The 14,877-nt window shown below is 34.1% G+C and overlaps 3 protein-coding genes across 3 annotated transcripts; 2 read left to right on the forward strand and 1 right to left on the reverse strand.

The window, feature by feature from the left end:
* Nucleotides 1-1,295: 1,295 nt before the first annotated feature.
* Nucleotides 1,296-2,051, reverse strand: LOC101211764 (RING-H2 finger protein ATL79). Its single transcript, XM_004145917.3, has one exon. The coding sequence runs from the start codon at nucleotides 1,976-1,978 to the stop codon at nucleotides 1,430-1,432; it is 549 nt and encodes a 182-aa protein (XP_004145965.1). The 5' UTR covers nucleotides 1,979-2,051; the 3' UTR covers nucleotides 1,296-1,429.
* A 4,315-nt stretch (nucleotides 2,052-6,366) lies between these two features.
* On the forward strand, nucleotides 6,367-10,336 carry LOC101211684 (hypothetical protein). The gene is made up of 2 exons (XM_004145837.3): nucleotides 6,367-6,769; nucleotides 9,590-10,336. Exons 1-2 carry the CDS (start codon nucleotides 6,539-6,541, stop codon nucleotides 9,821-9,823), a joined length of 465 nt encoding a protein of 154 aa, XP_004145885.1. The 5' UTR covers nucleotides 6,367-6,538; the 3' UTR covers nucleotides 9,824-10,336.
* Nucleotides 10,337-11,398: 1,062 nt separating this feature from the next.
* LOC101211438 (probable cinnamyl alcohol dehydrogenase 1) lies at nucleotides 11,399-14,877 on the forward strand. Its single transcript, XM_004145836.3, has 6 exons — nucleotides 11,399-11,567; nucleotides 12,996-13,109; nucleotides 13,186-13,416; nucleotides 13,597-13,882; nucleotides 13,988-14,138; nucleotides 14,334-14,877. Exons 1-6 carry the CDS (start codon nucleotides 11,479-11,481, stop codon nucleotides 14,528-14,530), a joined length of 1,068 nt encoding a protein of 355 aa, XP_004145884.1. The 5' UTR covers nucleotides 11,399-11,478; the 3' UTR covers nucleotides 14,531-14,877.

The raw sequence follows: 14,877 nt of genomic DNA on the forward strand, positions 1-14,877 counted from the left end.
ATACTATCACTACTACAATAAGATAATTACGAATACAAGTATCACTACGGATTAATCCCCTAATGACAATGACAATGACAACAACAAATGTGATTGAAGTTCACTATGGTTGATAGTATGTGTTATTATGATTGCAATATTTTTGGCAGCTTCTACGGAAGGGTTATCCTTTCAAAAATCAGTTAACGGGGAGTAACGAACCGTTATCATCCACTGTATTCAACATTCATACTACCGTGAGAGACGATAATTCTGACACCCACATGATGAATGAATGAATTTCATTTTGGTTTCTTTCTTTCATCTTTTTGTGGCTTTTTTTTCTTTCTATCACAATAGCATTTTGGAATTTTGTAGTTTGTTAATAAAAAGAGAGAATTTAAATCTGTGGACGCAATAATACTAATAATAATGTCTCACTCCATAAAGCACACAGTTTGTCGAGGTCATCAAAACTTCACACGTTATCTACCATGTCAGACCTTACGTGGCGCTCCCACCAACGCCCAACGTTACCATTCCCCCTCTTCCTCATTGGACGTTCTATCCTTTTCACAATGGAACTACTCGCAAAAAATGGCTCTCTCCTTCTCTACTAAAACCCCTCAAGAATTCTCAATTTCATTCAATTAAATTCCAAGCCAATACCCATTTTCTAGTTTTCAAAATGGATGACTATGTAGCTATTACGTTGTACAAGTAAAAAGCAGGAAAATTTTGACACCTCGTGGACCTGGCACTGGCAGTGATGTGTACCATAAAATGTAAAGTTATTTGGCAGACATAAGAAAATAAGTTGCCATGTAACATATCACGGGAAAAAAAGACTCATTAACGACTTCAATAGTAATAGAATTTAATAAAGCGAATTTAATTAGAGTTCCCAAACTCAAACGTATTTCTAATTACACTGAACGAATCATTTCAATTTCTTGTAAGAATCGAAATTAGGCAACCCATGTAAATTTTCTAGCCATGCATGTGATAGAGATTTAGTTTTTGAAGAATGATCCTTAGATAGATTTCTAGATAATTGAAATTTTGTATCAAATAGGTCAATTTTGCTATATTTGATAAGGGATTATAAAGTATAGATGTTAATTGATATACACGTAATTATTATTATAAACAACTTACAATTTTTAAAAAAAGTTTTTAGAGATCAAGTGTACTAAATTAACTAAAAACCCTCATTTTCTCAGCCGGAATATTGCATTAACGGATTAACGAAACCGTTAATCCAATTCATATTTTTTAGTTGATCGGAAAAGTTCGAGAGGAAGGGAGGAAAAGGGAAAGAGGAAGAAGAAGAAGATGTAAATTGTAATTTTAAAAAATAAAAGTAAAAAAGCAAATGCTCAATTCGAATTGCTATCAAACAGCTACAACGGCGGCTGTCCGAAGAAATTCCGGTATTTCTAATCTAATCTCAGGGGTTTCCGTCGCCGCCGCTAGCAGAGGACGACGGCGAGGGAGGGAGGTAACTACGGCGGCAAGTTGGACAAGAAGAATGTGAAATCAACCACGTTTGAATACACTGAACATGAAATCCGTGCTTACAAATCGACAATACTCGAATCTCTTCCCCTTCCGAGAACTCTGTCAAGCAAATCGTACACTCTGCTTCCGCACCGGCGAGTTTCGGCTTCATTTCCGCCGAGAACACCAGTGCCGGAGCCATCTTCAATTTGTCCATTAGCGTCGGCTTCGTCTCCTCTGGAAGTTCCTCCTGCCGACTATCACTCGAATCATCGTCGGAAGTGCCGCGACGGCGGAGGAAGCAGCGGATGGCAGTGTTGAGAGCGAGAGCGCAGATGAGGCCACAGAGGAGGATGATGACAACGACGGCGGCGTTGGCTTCGAAATCTCTGGAACTGGAGTACGGACGCCAAGTACAGGCGCGGAGGTCGTGGCAGGGAGGCGATGGCGGTGGTTGGAAGCGGACGGTGTCATCGGCGTCTAAAGGAGTTGGCCGCATTTTCTCTCTCTTTCTTCACTTCTAAAAGAGAGGAATTGAGTGAATCGCATCGGATGAAAGATACTATATAATAAATGGGACAAGAAAAACTAAAATCATTCTCTCTCCTTTTCTTTTCGTTAAATTCAAAATAACTTTAAATAAACTATTATTTAATTAATTTATATTTTTAAATAGAAGGAGACATTTAGCAAAAACATTTACAAAATATAAAAAGAAACTATTGAGACGTTATTAGAGTTCTAACAGATATTAATAAAGTTTATCCATATTTATTTACGTTTATTATTGATAAAATTTTAAATACATATATTATTAATAAAATATAGTTTAGTCGATTACAATAATTTATTTTATAAACTTCAAATTTACAATTTTTAATGATTAAATCATAACTTTGATTTTGAAAAAATGGTAAAAGATGCTTTATTCCCATGCCTTCTCCATGTACACCTTTATATAATTACTTTATTGTTAATTCGCATCTTATTATTGTTCTCAACCAGATAAATACATCAAAACAAATAAAAAAAGTTCGAGTCTCTAATTCCACGTTCAAATATTGAATAATATTATAGAGTGAATTTATTTGATCTAAAAGTAGTTTAACAAAAACAAAAATTATTAGATATATTTTTTAATTTTATGTTTTAATGAGAATATTGTGACAAAATCAGTTGAGTTGTAATGATCACAAATGGGGTTCATACATTATGGTTTTGCAATATTTATAAAGAAGTATTCCAAATGAGCAAATAAGTGTTATAATAGAGTTTTGATGAGATAATAATTAAATATATGTATTTTGCAAAAGAACAAAACCATAATAATAATAATAATAATGATAAATAAATTGTACTGTTTTTTTGCATTTAATGTAATAACATTGACAAGTAATCATACCAATGAGATGGAAATTAAAAAAAAAAAAAAAATTAATGGGCCAAAACTAACATTCTAGAAAGTGATCGAATATGCAAAACAAAAACAAATTTACAGAATAATTAATAAGAAGTGTATTCACAATTATTTTTATGCAATGTGTCTAGAGTTTTCTTATACTTAAAAAAAAAAATATATATGTATAGTTATTTTAAATTCTTCCCAAACAAATTAACATAATAGTTAAACACTATGCTAGTGTGTTTTACATCAGTCCAGGAAAATAGATAATTAAGTCTCTTGGTGAGAGTCAGTATATACTAATTATCATGAGACGTATACGCAGTATAATTTAATTATACTATACATTCGTATATATTAAAATAAAATAAAAATAATTCGAATAATTGAAATCGCTTGTAACACTTTTACGTATAGTTTTTGTAAATAATGTATAATATTATGATTTGTTCTCGTTAAATTGCTTTCTCCTTTGTAGCTACATTTCTAAAAAGATACAAAATAAAAATATTAGAAGAAGAAACATATTTTAGAAGAGAAAATTAGTTAATCACGTAATAAATTATTATAATCAAAGATTTATATGTATATGTATCTGGTTAATTTATTCCACAGTTACATGAGTCCCATTTTGTTACTGTCTCGTGCTAGTTTACTAATGTTTGGTAATTGTAACGAAACATGAAGTCTACAATCAAAACTTAGAGTAAGGAGGAGTGTTGAAGCAGCATCCCCATCCCTAAATTACCCATTTTTTTGCCTTGTGGATGGAAACGGAATAACAATAAATCAGCCATAATTGAGTACTGGACAGATACCCTTTTCCGGAGGGTAAAACGGACGCACCAAATTTGTCTTATTTCCTTCACTCACACGAATTCCTCCCTCCCTTCCTTATACGATAATACACAGTTTTCATTATTATTATCATTATTTTATTACACTTCCAAATTAAACACATTTTGAAGTATTGTGACAAAATTATATATTTTACTATCTATAAATTTACAAATAAAAGATATAATAAATTTATATTATTCTTCTATCTTGCAAGTTATTTTAGGATTATTTACTGGGTTAGGAAGCTTCAATATTTTTCTAAAAAGTTTAAGGAATTTATCTAAACGTGGAAGTAAGAAGTCATTCGAACATATATAATTCAACTTCAAATTTCAAATCAAGATTATACGTCAACTTATAAATACATTTATACACAATTAAGAGATGGTTAAAACGTTAAATTACAAAAATCTATATGTACATTTTACAAAAAGAGAAGAGAAAATGTATTCTTTACGTGAGACTCAACCAAATTCGATAAAAAATAGGAAGTTTGAACATCTAATTTTGAGGTTGATAGTATGTCTCTACTCGATGGTAATACGCCAATTAAGCGATGTCGTTTTTTGACAAAGTAAAGAAATTGATTGGTACGTAGTAATATATATATTATTGACTTATTTTGGAGGTATCGAATTGAAGTGTAAAGAAATTGGAGAAAGATGTAGACGTTAGTAAATGCCCACACGCCTTCAGCCCCACCCATCATTCCTATTATTTCATATTATCATTGTCTCATCTCCATCATCATGCACCCATAATTTTTCCTCTCCCCCTCTTTCATCTTTTTTAATGCCATGGAAAATCAGTGCCACACATATATTCATATTATAGATTTTAGGCTACTGTTTATGATTCATTATATTATTGTTCATTATAGGTGTTACTTATTCCACAACAATAATTTGACGATTATCGAATTTTATTAATTATAAACATTTATTAATTTATATTTTGTTCAGTTTCTCCTCTAATAGATACTGATATACTTTTTTGATTGCTTAAATACATGAAAATTATTTTTAAGAATTTGATTTTTTAAAAATCAATTGTATTTGAGTTTTTTTATATAAAATTAATGTCATAACTATTACATTCAAACATATCCTAAATGAATAAACGAAGGTAAACTTAATATAATATTAATGTTTTGTTAAGTTTGATAATTGATGATATGTATGTATCTAAATGTATACATACACACTGCACCATAGATTGTATCATTGACGAAACTTCAAAATCATCTTAAACATTACCCATTAGATCATACAAGCAAGTCTTTGGATTCCATAGAAAAATATTTTTTAATATATGAATGAAATCGAAATACAAATATATACACAGACAATGCACAAATTCGTGTATAATTAGAGGGGGAAGGGAAAGAATTTAGAGACGTCAATATATTTGTTCTTCTTTTATGGACAATTTGAAGTGAGTTGGCCACATTAAATCCACACATTTAGAATTAAGTGGTAGTACTACATACTCATACTTGGTATTTAAATTGAGAGTTCGAATGAGCCACAAATATATATGAATATATGTATATAAAGAGAGAGAGAGAGAGATGTCATAGTGATAAGCAAGTGAATCGTATGAAGAAAGGAACAGGACGGAACAAGAGTCTATGCATTAAGTATTGTTGTAGTTTAAAAGGCAAAAAAGAAGAGAGATGGACTTCCCCTTGTTGCAGGGAATTTGATTTGCAATTTGGACCTGATAAGAGCTACGAGGACAGGGCCACCTCTTCTCTTTTTAAATATGTTGGTTAACTGTTACTTGTTATTGTCGTGCTGTCGGATTTTGAGTAGTTGTCGTATGTTGAAATTGTTCGAAAACAAAACTTACAAACTCTTTAAAGTAATGTTAAATCAAATGTTACAACTTTTAAACTTTAGTGTATACCAATTGATGCAGTTAAATTAAAATATTTGTTGTATTTTCTCATTGAAAGAAGTGAGAAAATAAAAGTATACAATTTTCTAAAGGAACATTTTAAAATGTAACAAAATAAATTAAAATATTTATAAGTTATAGTAAATTTTTTGAACTACATCAATGATAAGAACTGAAAGATTTTTATCACTACCTATCAATGTCACTGATAGAAAGACTGTCTATCAAATGTTTGTTATCGATAGAATCTAAAATTCTCATATGCTAAATATTTGGTCAAATTTGCTATTTTTGATAATTTTTCATTTTTAACTATTGAATCTTCAATCAAATTGAAATTTCAAAAGGCTATCGGACACGACAATAAAAGTTTAAGAATTGATTGGTTCAATATATGCATCTTACTTTGGTATACAATCTAGCAACAAAGAACTTAAATGAAAGAATTTAAAACGTTTTACTTTCGACTACTTTTAATGATTTTTCTTTTACTACCTTGTCTAAAGAAAATTAAACTAGATCAAAATAAAAAATTTAGACTATATGAATGATAAGCTTTTATTAGCGATTTCACCAATTGTTGTCGACAGATTTGGAGAGTTTAATTTAAGGAATGATCGTTCTGTTTACATTTGATTAGAAAAATCAAACTTTTGTATTTTTTACATTATGATGCTATCAATTTCGAGCTATCTATCCAAACCAAAGCGAACCGGTCTGTTCAAATCGGTTATGAACCGGTTTCCATCGCAACACAAACTGAAGTCTCACAGAAAAAACCCTGCGTGGCTAAATTCTTCTGGCTCGTAGTCGTCTCTCTCGGAACTTCAGAGCCTTGGCGGCGGCGCGCAGTAGTAGTTATTGAAGGACAGCGGTAGCGCTTTGAGTCGGGACATAGCGCGGTAGATTGGATTAGATATGTGGTTTCGCAGTATCCAAAGAATTGGAAATGCTGATGGAGGTGGAGGTTTTGCTGGCCTCGTGTTCAACACATTTGCGAGGCATTTCTCGAGGAAGCGAGCAGAAAATCTTAGGAAGATTAATCCCAAGTTGACTCCTCAGGAAGCTTCGTTGGTTGCTCAAGATCTCTATGGTGTTGTCCAGCAGCACGGCCCTCTCACCATTTCCAATGCTTGGATTAAAGCTCAGGTAGGTTTTCCCTCACTTTTAGTTTCTGTTACTTATCATCTTTTAATTTCTTTCATTTCGAATTCGGACGTTGTTAATAAATCGCCATTACCGAAAGTTGCTTGATCTAGGCTAGGTTAGCCCAGCAGCTACATTAGCTAAAGCCTGATATTTAGTCTCAAAATTTGATCAAACATGTTATTTTTGTTTCTTTTTCTTTTTTTTTTTTGTCCCCACTCTCGTTTATCGGATCGACTAGCCTAATCTGAATGTGATTTTGCTTTTGAGGTAAAGTGACTGCCATTTATGAATGTTCTTTCACTTAATATATTGAAGGCTGGTTTCCAGTATTCGGGGGGAACACAAGAATTGCATAATCGACAACACCATTAAGAAATGGCTTAAGTATATCTAGCTAATTTGGCAATCATTTTTGAAAGCAATGCTAATCATTAGTCAGGCATAGTAAAGGTTTTTGTGTATTTTGATGAAAATCTTGCAACCAAATAAGAGTTATACTTAAGCCGTTGAATGCTTACTACAACATGTAATTTCATATTGAATGGCGTTTTTTGTTGGTTCCTAGAGATGCTCAGGAGGAGCAGTGACGTTAGAATGAGTAGCCTGTTGTGACCAACCTTCCTCGATTGGCTTGGTGAAAAATACTCCAGCATTTTTCTGTCCCACAAATGTCATTAATACGGTCTCAAGTGTCCTCGTTGTTCTATTGGCACCCTTTTACTCTCTCCAACTTCCTTTACTTTCGTGGTCGGTATCACTCCTGTTGGTACTTTTCCATAAACCTTCTCGGTCTTCTCTATTAAATAGATGCTTACTATTTTCCAAATAATAACTTGGTCAATGCTAGAGATAATCAATCTGACAGGCTTTTGGGATCATACGTTTGAGACCACCCTGACCACTACCCAACAACTGATAAGTGCCTCTTTTTCTCTTTGCTCTCGTCCTGTCACTGAAAATTTGTTCCCCGTTGTCCTTCATTCCCCTTTGTAGATGCTTTTCAACCTTCCAACCTTTCCTGCTCTTTCACCACCCCTGAAAAATGGACAGCAACACACCAGCCACTCCTCCCTCAATTAATCCAAAGCCCATTGTCAATCTTTTACCCCAAACCTAAAACCTGCCAATGCCTCTGTTACTCTAGCTCACAACAGTATCAACATCTCCAAACAAACAAGCTGACAACACTTTTCTTGTCTTTGTTACAAAATTCTTTAGATCTCCTTCACACTCTTGACTCAGAAAATGTTTGTATCTCTAGTCCTCTTCCTCTCTTTACTGTACCACCCTCTCCCTCACTAGAAAAGACCCCACAACTTCCTTCCTAGAAAAAATCGACTCATCCAACACAGAGATAAACACTCTTCTCCTTCTTTTCAAGGATGAAGGAAACGAAGCACCAAAGTCCCAAGGATCTCTTTCTCTAGCATCGGTTATGCATATGGTTGCACTTTGGCTTCTGAAGTATCACTGTGCCCCTCACATCCGTCAACAAGAAGTCACAGAAGCAGAACAAAATGGTCAGAAAGCTGTGGGGCCTCATATCTAATGTTAATTACTAAGCTCCCCACCTTCCACAAAAATAATTATCATCTCTTGGAATGTTAGAGAGATTGGCAATAAAATGGCACTCATTAAAAAAACTCTCCTAAATTTACAAGCTCACCATGGTTATTCTTTGAGAGATAAGTTCATTGGTGTGTGTGGGTGGGGTGGGGGTGCACTTATTATGCAAAATGATTTCCATATTCAAAGTCATGATCAATTATCAGAACAAAAAAGGAAGAGAATGATCAAATAACTTCTGCAAAAAATGAGACCCTTATTAGCACATTGGGCCTTATCTCCCCCTCCAAGATGGGCTTTTCACACGGTTAGACATGAAAAGCTCCTCCTTTTATGACCCTTATCAACAAATTTTATATGTCTGAAGGAATCCCTGAGAAGTAACTATGATGGCATGACCTTGATAAAAGGTTAAGAGATCTTGAGGTTAATCCATGATGGCCACTATCTAGGATTTAATATTCTATGAGTTTTCTTGAGACTCTAATGTTGATAGACTAGACCCTAATATTTTATGAGATAAGATGGTTTGTCTCGTGAGATTAGTCAAGATGTGCGTAAGCTGGTCCAAACACTAGCAGATACTAAAAAGGAAAAAAGATCCTCGAGAAGTCCTCCAACCTTGGGGCAGCATATTGATAGACCAATGTCGGATCATTTCTCCTTTCTTTTTTTCTGTATGATTCTCCAAATGATTCCGACCCTATTCTGTTTTGAGAACATGTGGCTCCACTACCCATAGTTTTTCCTGTTTGAATATTGGTGGAAGAACACAACCTTGGAGGCTGGGCAAGCATAGTTTCATCCTTAAACACATGAGTTGAAGGAATTTTTGAGTCAGTAATCATCATGTCTTTGGCTGGACTACCACTAAAAGGAACCAGCTATTGACTGAAATCTCCATCATTGATGGTATTGAGGAATCCGCTTGAAAGTATAGTGACCAAAATTGGACATCTGAAAGTAGATGGACTAGAATTGTACCAACTCCAAAGTTTGGACCAAAATGGTTGAACATAGTTGTTGTATATTAAAAGCTCCAATTTAATATGCCATTTTTGAAATTGGATCATTTGAATATATCTTATAGAAAACCAACGATGACTTAATCCATCCATTATGTTTGGACTTGGCAAGAAAGTCCCTGTTAAAGGAATTTGTAGTTTTTTGTAGAAAATTTTCATTCATCATTCATGAAACCTATGTGCTGGTTTGAATTTTGGCCTTTCTATATCTTACTACTTTTCATGTCAGGAATCTGGCGTGAATGGATTGAACAGCAAAACACACATGAAGCTACTGCTGAAATGGATGAGGGGAAGGAAGATGCTGAACCTTTTCTGCCACTACGTTGGTTCCAACAAGAAATTTCTGCTTTGTACTCCCGATGATCCTCGGGCAGAAGAGTTGAAGAATTCTTCAGAAGCGGGACCCCAGAGAAAGAAGAGAGCGAAGTCACCAACAAAGAGAAGAAAGACATCAAAATAGACTTTTGCTAACGTCTGTTATTTTAGCATGCAGTGGGCTGGCTATCCTCCTTTGAGTTTGTAATGATGCGGGTTCAGGACGCATGGTGAATTTGTGAGTCCCTCCACCCTTTTCTTGCCCCCATTTCAGCTCATTTTGGTCACATGCAAGGTTTTTTTTGAATATTTTACATTGACTTGTTTCCATGTAATTGACTGATAAAGCATGTATTTAAATTCATCTTCGATAAAGCATGGATCACGATGCGCTCATTGGTTGAATAGCTAGACTAAACCACTATTGATTGGCCTAGTAGGAGCCATCTAAATAAAAGGCTTACAGAGTTTTAAATCATGTTGGCCATGTACTTAGACTTGAGATTCTATGGATTACTTTGGCTACCAGATGTAGTAGGGTGATGGTGACTGTCTAGTTTCAATTCAAGTGCCATCGGCTACTTTGAAATTTTATGTTTTACCGATGAAACTTCGAATATACATTAAGTATGAAATTGATCCTTTTTTCCCCTTTAAATTAAATCATCCTCAATTGCCTTTGCTAATTTTGTCATTGGCTTTCGTCGAAGAACTTCAAATCAGTCCAAACACCCACATTGGACTAAATCAATTAGCAATCATCAAATGTAGTTTTCATTTTGTTTCCTCTTATGTACTTTGAGTATTGGATTCTTTCATTATATTAATGAATAGTCTTGTTTCCATTTAACAAATGTAATTCATCTTCGTCAATCAACCACACATCAAAAGGAATTTATGAAATTGTAACTTGTAGTTAGAAATGAAGAAGATGATATGATTTACCAAATGTTATAAGCAACAATAGTCGCCTATTTCTTTCAGTTTTGGTCTTTTATACTCTCAAATATTAATTCTAGTTCAAATACTTCAATTAAAATTCAACCCTTAAATCTAATTTATTGTTGAATTTTTTAGAAGTCTTAAGTTTTTAACTATACTATTATTATTATTACCTATTAGCCTTATCACTATAAATTTTGGAAATATGTTATCAAAGGATATTTTCTTACATAAAAAATTTATTGCTTAAAAAAAATCTAAATTTAAGATTTATAGAAAAAAAGGGTAAATCAAATAAATTTTAACTTCTAACCACTAGACTAAAAATTATATTGTTAGATTAGAGAAATTTTGGAATCCAAAGTCTTCGAAAACAGTTTTCGATCTTCCACAATTAGCACCATTTTTAGCAATTCATATAATAATTTTTTTTCAATGTAACAATTCATATAATACTTATTTTGAATCAAAATTTTACAATTTAAGAAAAAAATTTCAAAAGATTTGGGATAGATTACATACAACTCGATTGATAAATTACATACAACTCGATCTATGTGTGATGAAAAGAAAATAAAAAACTATTATATGTATGGACAAAAGAAATTGTTTTTGACGATGCTTTGCACAAATAAAGCCCAAAAAAGGAATAAATCTAAAAAAGGCGTCTTATGATTGGACCACGTGTCTGGACTTAATAAAAGCTGAGTTCAAAATTTAGATTTCGCTTTAAAGACCAATGCTTCCCGGCGGGACCCCACAGATATATATATATGTTCATGAAGGCAAGTTGATGAGTTCTACCCTCCGCTGTCATTTTCCTCTCCTTTCAATTTCATTCCTTGTTTGTGGACGACGATGGGCTCTCACAACTCCGGTGAAGACTGTCTCGGTTGGGCTGCAAGAGACTCATCTGGGTTTCTATCTCCTTACAAATTCAATCGTAGGTATGTCATTTCCTATTCCTTTATTGCAATCCTGTAGTTACTGTGAGAAATTCCCTTTTAGTTTTGTTTCTTTCATTGATTCTGTTCTTCTTCCTTGCAAAAGCGTATCAGTTGTTTGTTGTTCCTCAGTGTTTTGAATTTGATATTGTACTAGACTAAGTATAATTGTTGTGATTCGTGAGAATGAAGTATGAGTCAATTCAATGCTATTCTTATGCTTCCCGTGGAAATGGACGATGGAAATAATTCGTGTATTGAGATTTGATAACGATGATAAATAAATTTATTTATCTTTATCATTTTAATGTGAGATTCCCAACTTGTATCTTATAAAGAATACATACTTGAGTTTTATGATTCTGTCTAAAAAATCAATTAGAAACGAGATAAGCAATTCATTTATGTGGTATTTTGTCGTTTCAAAAACGTAGGAGCCTCAACCTAAAATTCACCAAATACCATGATCGATGAGTGTAACAAAAGCTCGTTTGAAAATTTTGGGATATCGATGTCACTGGTATAAGCCTTTCTCACCTTTGCTGTTTTGGTCCAGTTCACTTGATTAATAAATAAGCCTTTCTTACAAGTAGTATCTAATCAACCTTGGAATTCTCTGAATCTCAAAGCCACTTCTTCAGTACATGCCCCATTGCTAGACGCTTTTGGTAGTTCATTTTGGAAGTCTTCGGTAGGTATGCAGTGTTGCCTATCATCATCATTCACGACTTCCTTTTCTACTTACTAACCTGACGTCCTTTCATGGCCCAAAAGAAAGTTATTTGGATCTCTGTGGTCAGAGAACACTGCTGAAATCTATCAAAGGAACGAACCAACCACCTTTTCAATGACAAAGGGAAACGATACTACTTAAACTTGGTGCTCTTTATTACCTTTAATTGGTACAAACGTTTAAATTCTCAAAGTGTTATAATCTCACATCTCACATCTTGGTGAAAAAGTCTCCTGTGAACCACTCTGGTGGTTGGAAGGTTTCCCTTCCGTTTTGCAAATTTCATTCAATTGATAAAATTTTGTTTTTTCCTCCAAATAAAATAAAATAAAACCATTTAGACAAGTACTTAGCTTTGGTGCATTTAGTGAATCGGCAATGAGAACAGCTTGCTTTATTTATTTGTTACCATCGTGATTAGGTTGTAGCCTCTGTATTCACAAGTAATGAAGAGTTAATGAATTGAGTATTACAACATTATGTGATGTGGTGTTTCCATTGCGCTTCTGAGCAACTGCTTTGTTGGTGTACTGTAGTGGCCAAACAAGCAGCTATTGCACATAAATTTGTAGTAAGACGTGTAAAACCCATGAGAAAATCTAGCATTTTTGTAATGATTTGAATCACATACAGCTATGATTTCGTGAATTTAAAAGAACCTGATGAATGTATCTCCTAATCACTTATATCCTTGTCAGGGTTCCTGGAGATGATGATGTTTCAATTACAATAACACACTGCGGAGTTTGTTATGCAGATGTAGTGTGGACAAGAAATAAATTAGGAGATTCGAAATATCCTTTAGTGCCTGGGTACGATAATCTTTTTTTATGGTATGGCATGTCCTCTTTTTGAAACTTGAAGTGTTTGCCACTAAGTGTTCAACAGACATGAGATTGCAGGAATCGTGAAAAATGTTGGTGCAAATGTTCAACGATTTAAAGTTGGAGATCATGTTGGGGTAGGAACTTATGTGAATTCTTGCAGACAATGCGAGTACTGTGAAGATTGCCAAGAAGTTAGTTGCACAAGTGGATGCACTCATACTTTTAATTCAATTGATGTTGACGGTACAGTTACAAAGGGAGGATACTCCAACTACATTGTTGTTCATGAGAGGCTAGTTTTAACTTCCAACCTATTCTCTTATATATTTGATATCAAGAAGTCTAACCTTCATTATGTGAAGCTGAATGTACACATACTATCTTGTACTTTACAAAATAGCTTCTTATTATATGATCCTTGATTGGCAAGTTTGTGTAGATTCACATTTACTTTCTGGTTATTGGTTTACAGATATTGCTACAAAATACCTGACAATTATCCATTAGCTTCAGCTGCTCCTTTGCTTTGTGCTGGAATTACTGTTTATTCTCCCATGATTCGGCATAATATGAATCAACCTGGTAAGTCTCTTGGAGTGATAGGCCTTGGTGGTCTCGGCCACTTAGCCGTGAAGTTTGGGAAGGCTTTTGGACTTAATGTGACAGTTTTTAGCACTAGCATATCCAAGAAAGAAGAAGCCCTTGGCGTTCTTGGAGCAGACAAGTTTGTTGTCTCATCTGACAACAAGCAAATGGAGGTTATATATTAGTTTTCTCTTCCGCATCTCATTTCTTACATGTATTTGAATCATCCTCGTATCTGTCAAATTAGTTTAAAATAATTCACACATTAATCTTAACAGTCCTTGTCCAAGTCCCTTGACTTTATTATCGATGCTGCATCTGGTGATCACCCATTTGATCCATACATGTCTACGTTGAAGACTGGTGGCGTTATGGTTCTGGTGGGGTTTCCTTCTCAAGTCAAGTTCAATCCTGCTAGCCTTATTTTGGGTATGTTCGAGATAACTGAATTTTATGAAATATATTGTGTGGAATGATTATTCAGTGCTTAGAAACACTTGCTTTTGGAATGATTTTAACTGCCTTGAAACACTTATATTTTGGGTACTTGAAAAACTTTTACAAACAGTGAGAAGTCATCCCGAACTAGCTATTAATGAATTGAACGAATCAACTCTCTGGCAGGTATGAGAACCATTTCTGGTAGCGTGACTGGTGGCACTAAATTGACTCAAGAAATGATCGATTTCTGTGCCGCTCATGGAATATATCCAAACATAGAAGTGATTCCAATTCAGTATTCTAATGAAGCTATCGAAAGGGTAATGAAGAAGGATGTCAAGTACCGATTTGTTATTGATATCGAAGGTTCTCTGAAATGATCTCAAGAGGGAGAGAAAAGGTGACATACTAGTCATAAATGTGAATGGTACATCTTATTTCTACTTCTTTCCTTTGTACATCAAATAACGATTTACCCTCTTGTTATTTCTGTAACAGAGTTGTAGGAGTTAGGGGAGTAGAGTTGTTAATTCCATTCCTTGTTTTGGTCCAAGGAGTTCACGAGTCCCATAACTATAAAAACATCCATTTCATGACTACTTAACTCCTCATACTGTAGGCCTCATGATTGGACAATTCTCTTAACTAAACAACTCTGCTCCTTCCTCCAAACGCTCCCTTACGGACGTATTATGTGTTTCATTGTTAACCAAAGCCTTTTCGTTCT

The sequence above is a fragment of the Cucumis sativus genome, chromosome 5 (genome assembly GCF_000004075.3).
Source record: "Cucumis sativus cultivar 9930 chromosome 5, Cucumber_9930_V3, whole genome shotgun sequence".
NCBI classification, from domain to species: Eukaryota; Viridiplantae; Streptophyta; class Magnoliopsida; order Cucurbitales; family Cucurbitaceae; genus Cucumis; species Cucumis sativus.

Coding starts and splice junctions, on each gene's coding strand:
- LOC101211764 (XM_004145917.3), bottom strand. CDS start 1,978: ATGCGGCCAACTCCTTTAGACGCCGATGACACCGTCCGCTTCCAACCA.
- LOC101211684 (XM_004145837.3), top strand. CDS start 6,539: ATGTGGTTTCGCAGTATCCAAAGAATTGGAAATGCTGATGGAGGTGGA. Junction 6,770..9,589: donor ATGCTTGGATTAAAGCTCAG/GTAGGTTTTCCC, acceptor TTTTCATGTCAG/GAATCTGGCGTGAATGGATT.
- LOC101211438 (XM_004145836.3), top strand. CDS start 11,479: ATGGGCTCTCACAACTCCGGTGAAGACTGTCTCGGTTGGGCTGCAAGA. Junction 13,417..13,596: donor TACATTGTTGTTCATGAGAG/GCTAGTTTTAAC, acceptor ATTGGTTTACAG/ATATTGCTACAAAATACCTG. Junction 13,883..13,987: donor CTGACAACAAGCAAATGGAG/GTTATATATTAG, acceptor TAATCTTAACAG/TCCTTGTCCAAGTCCCTTGA.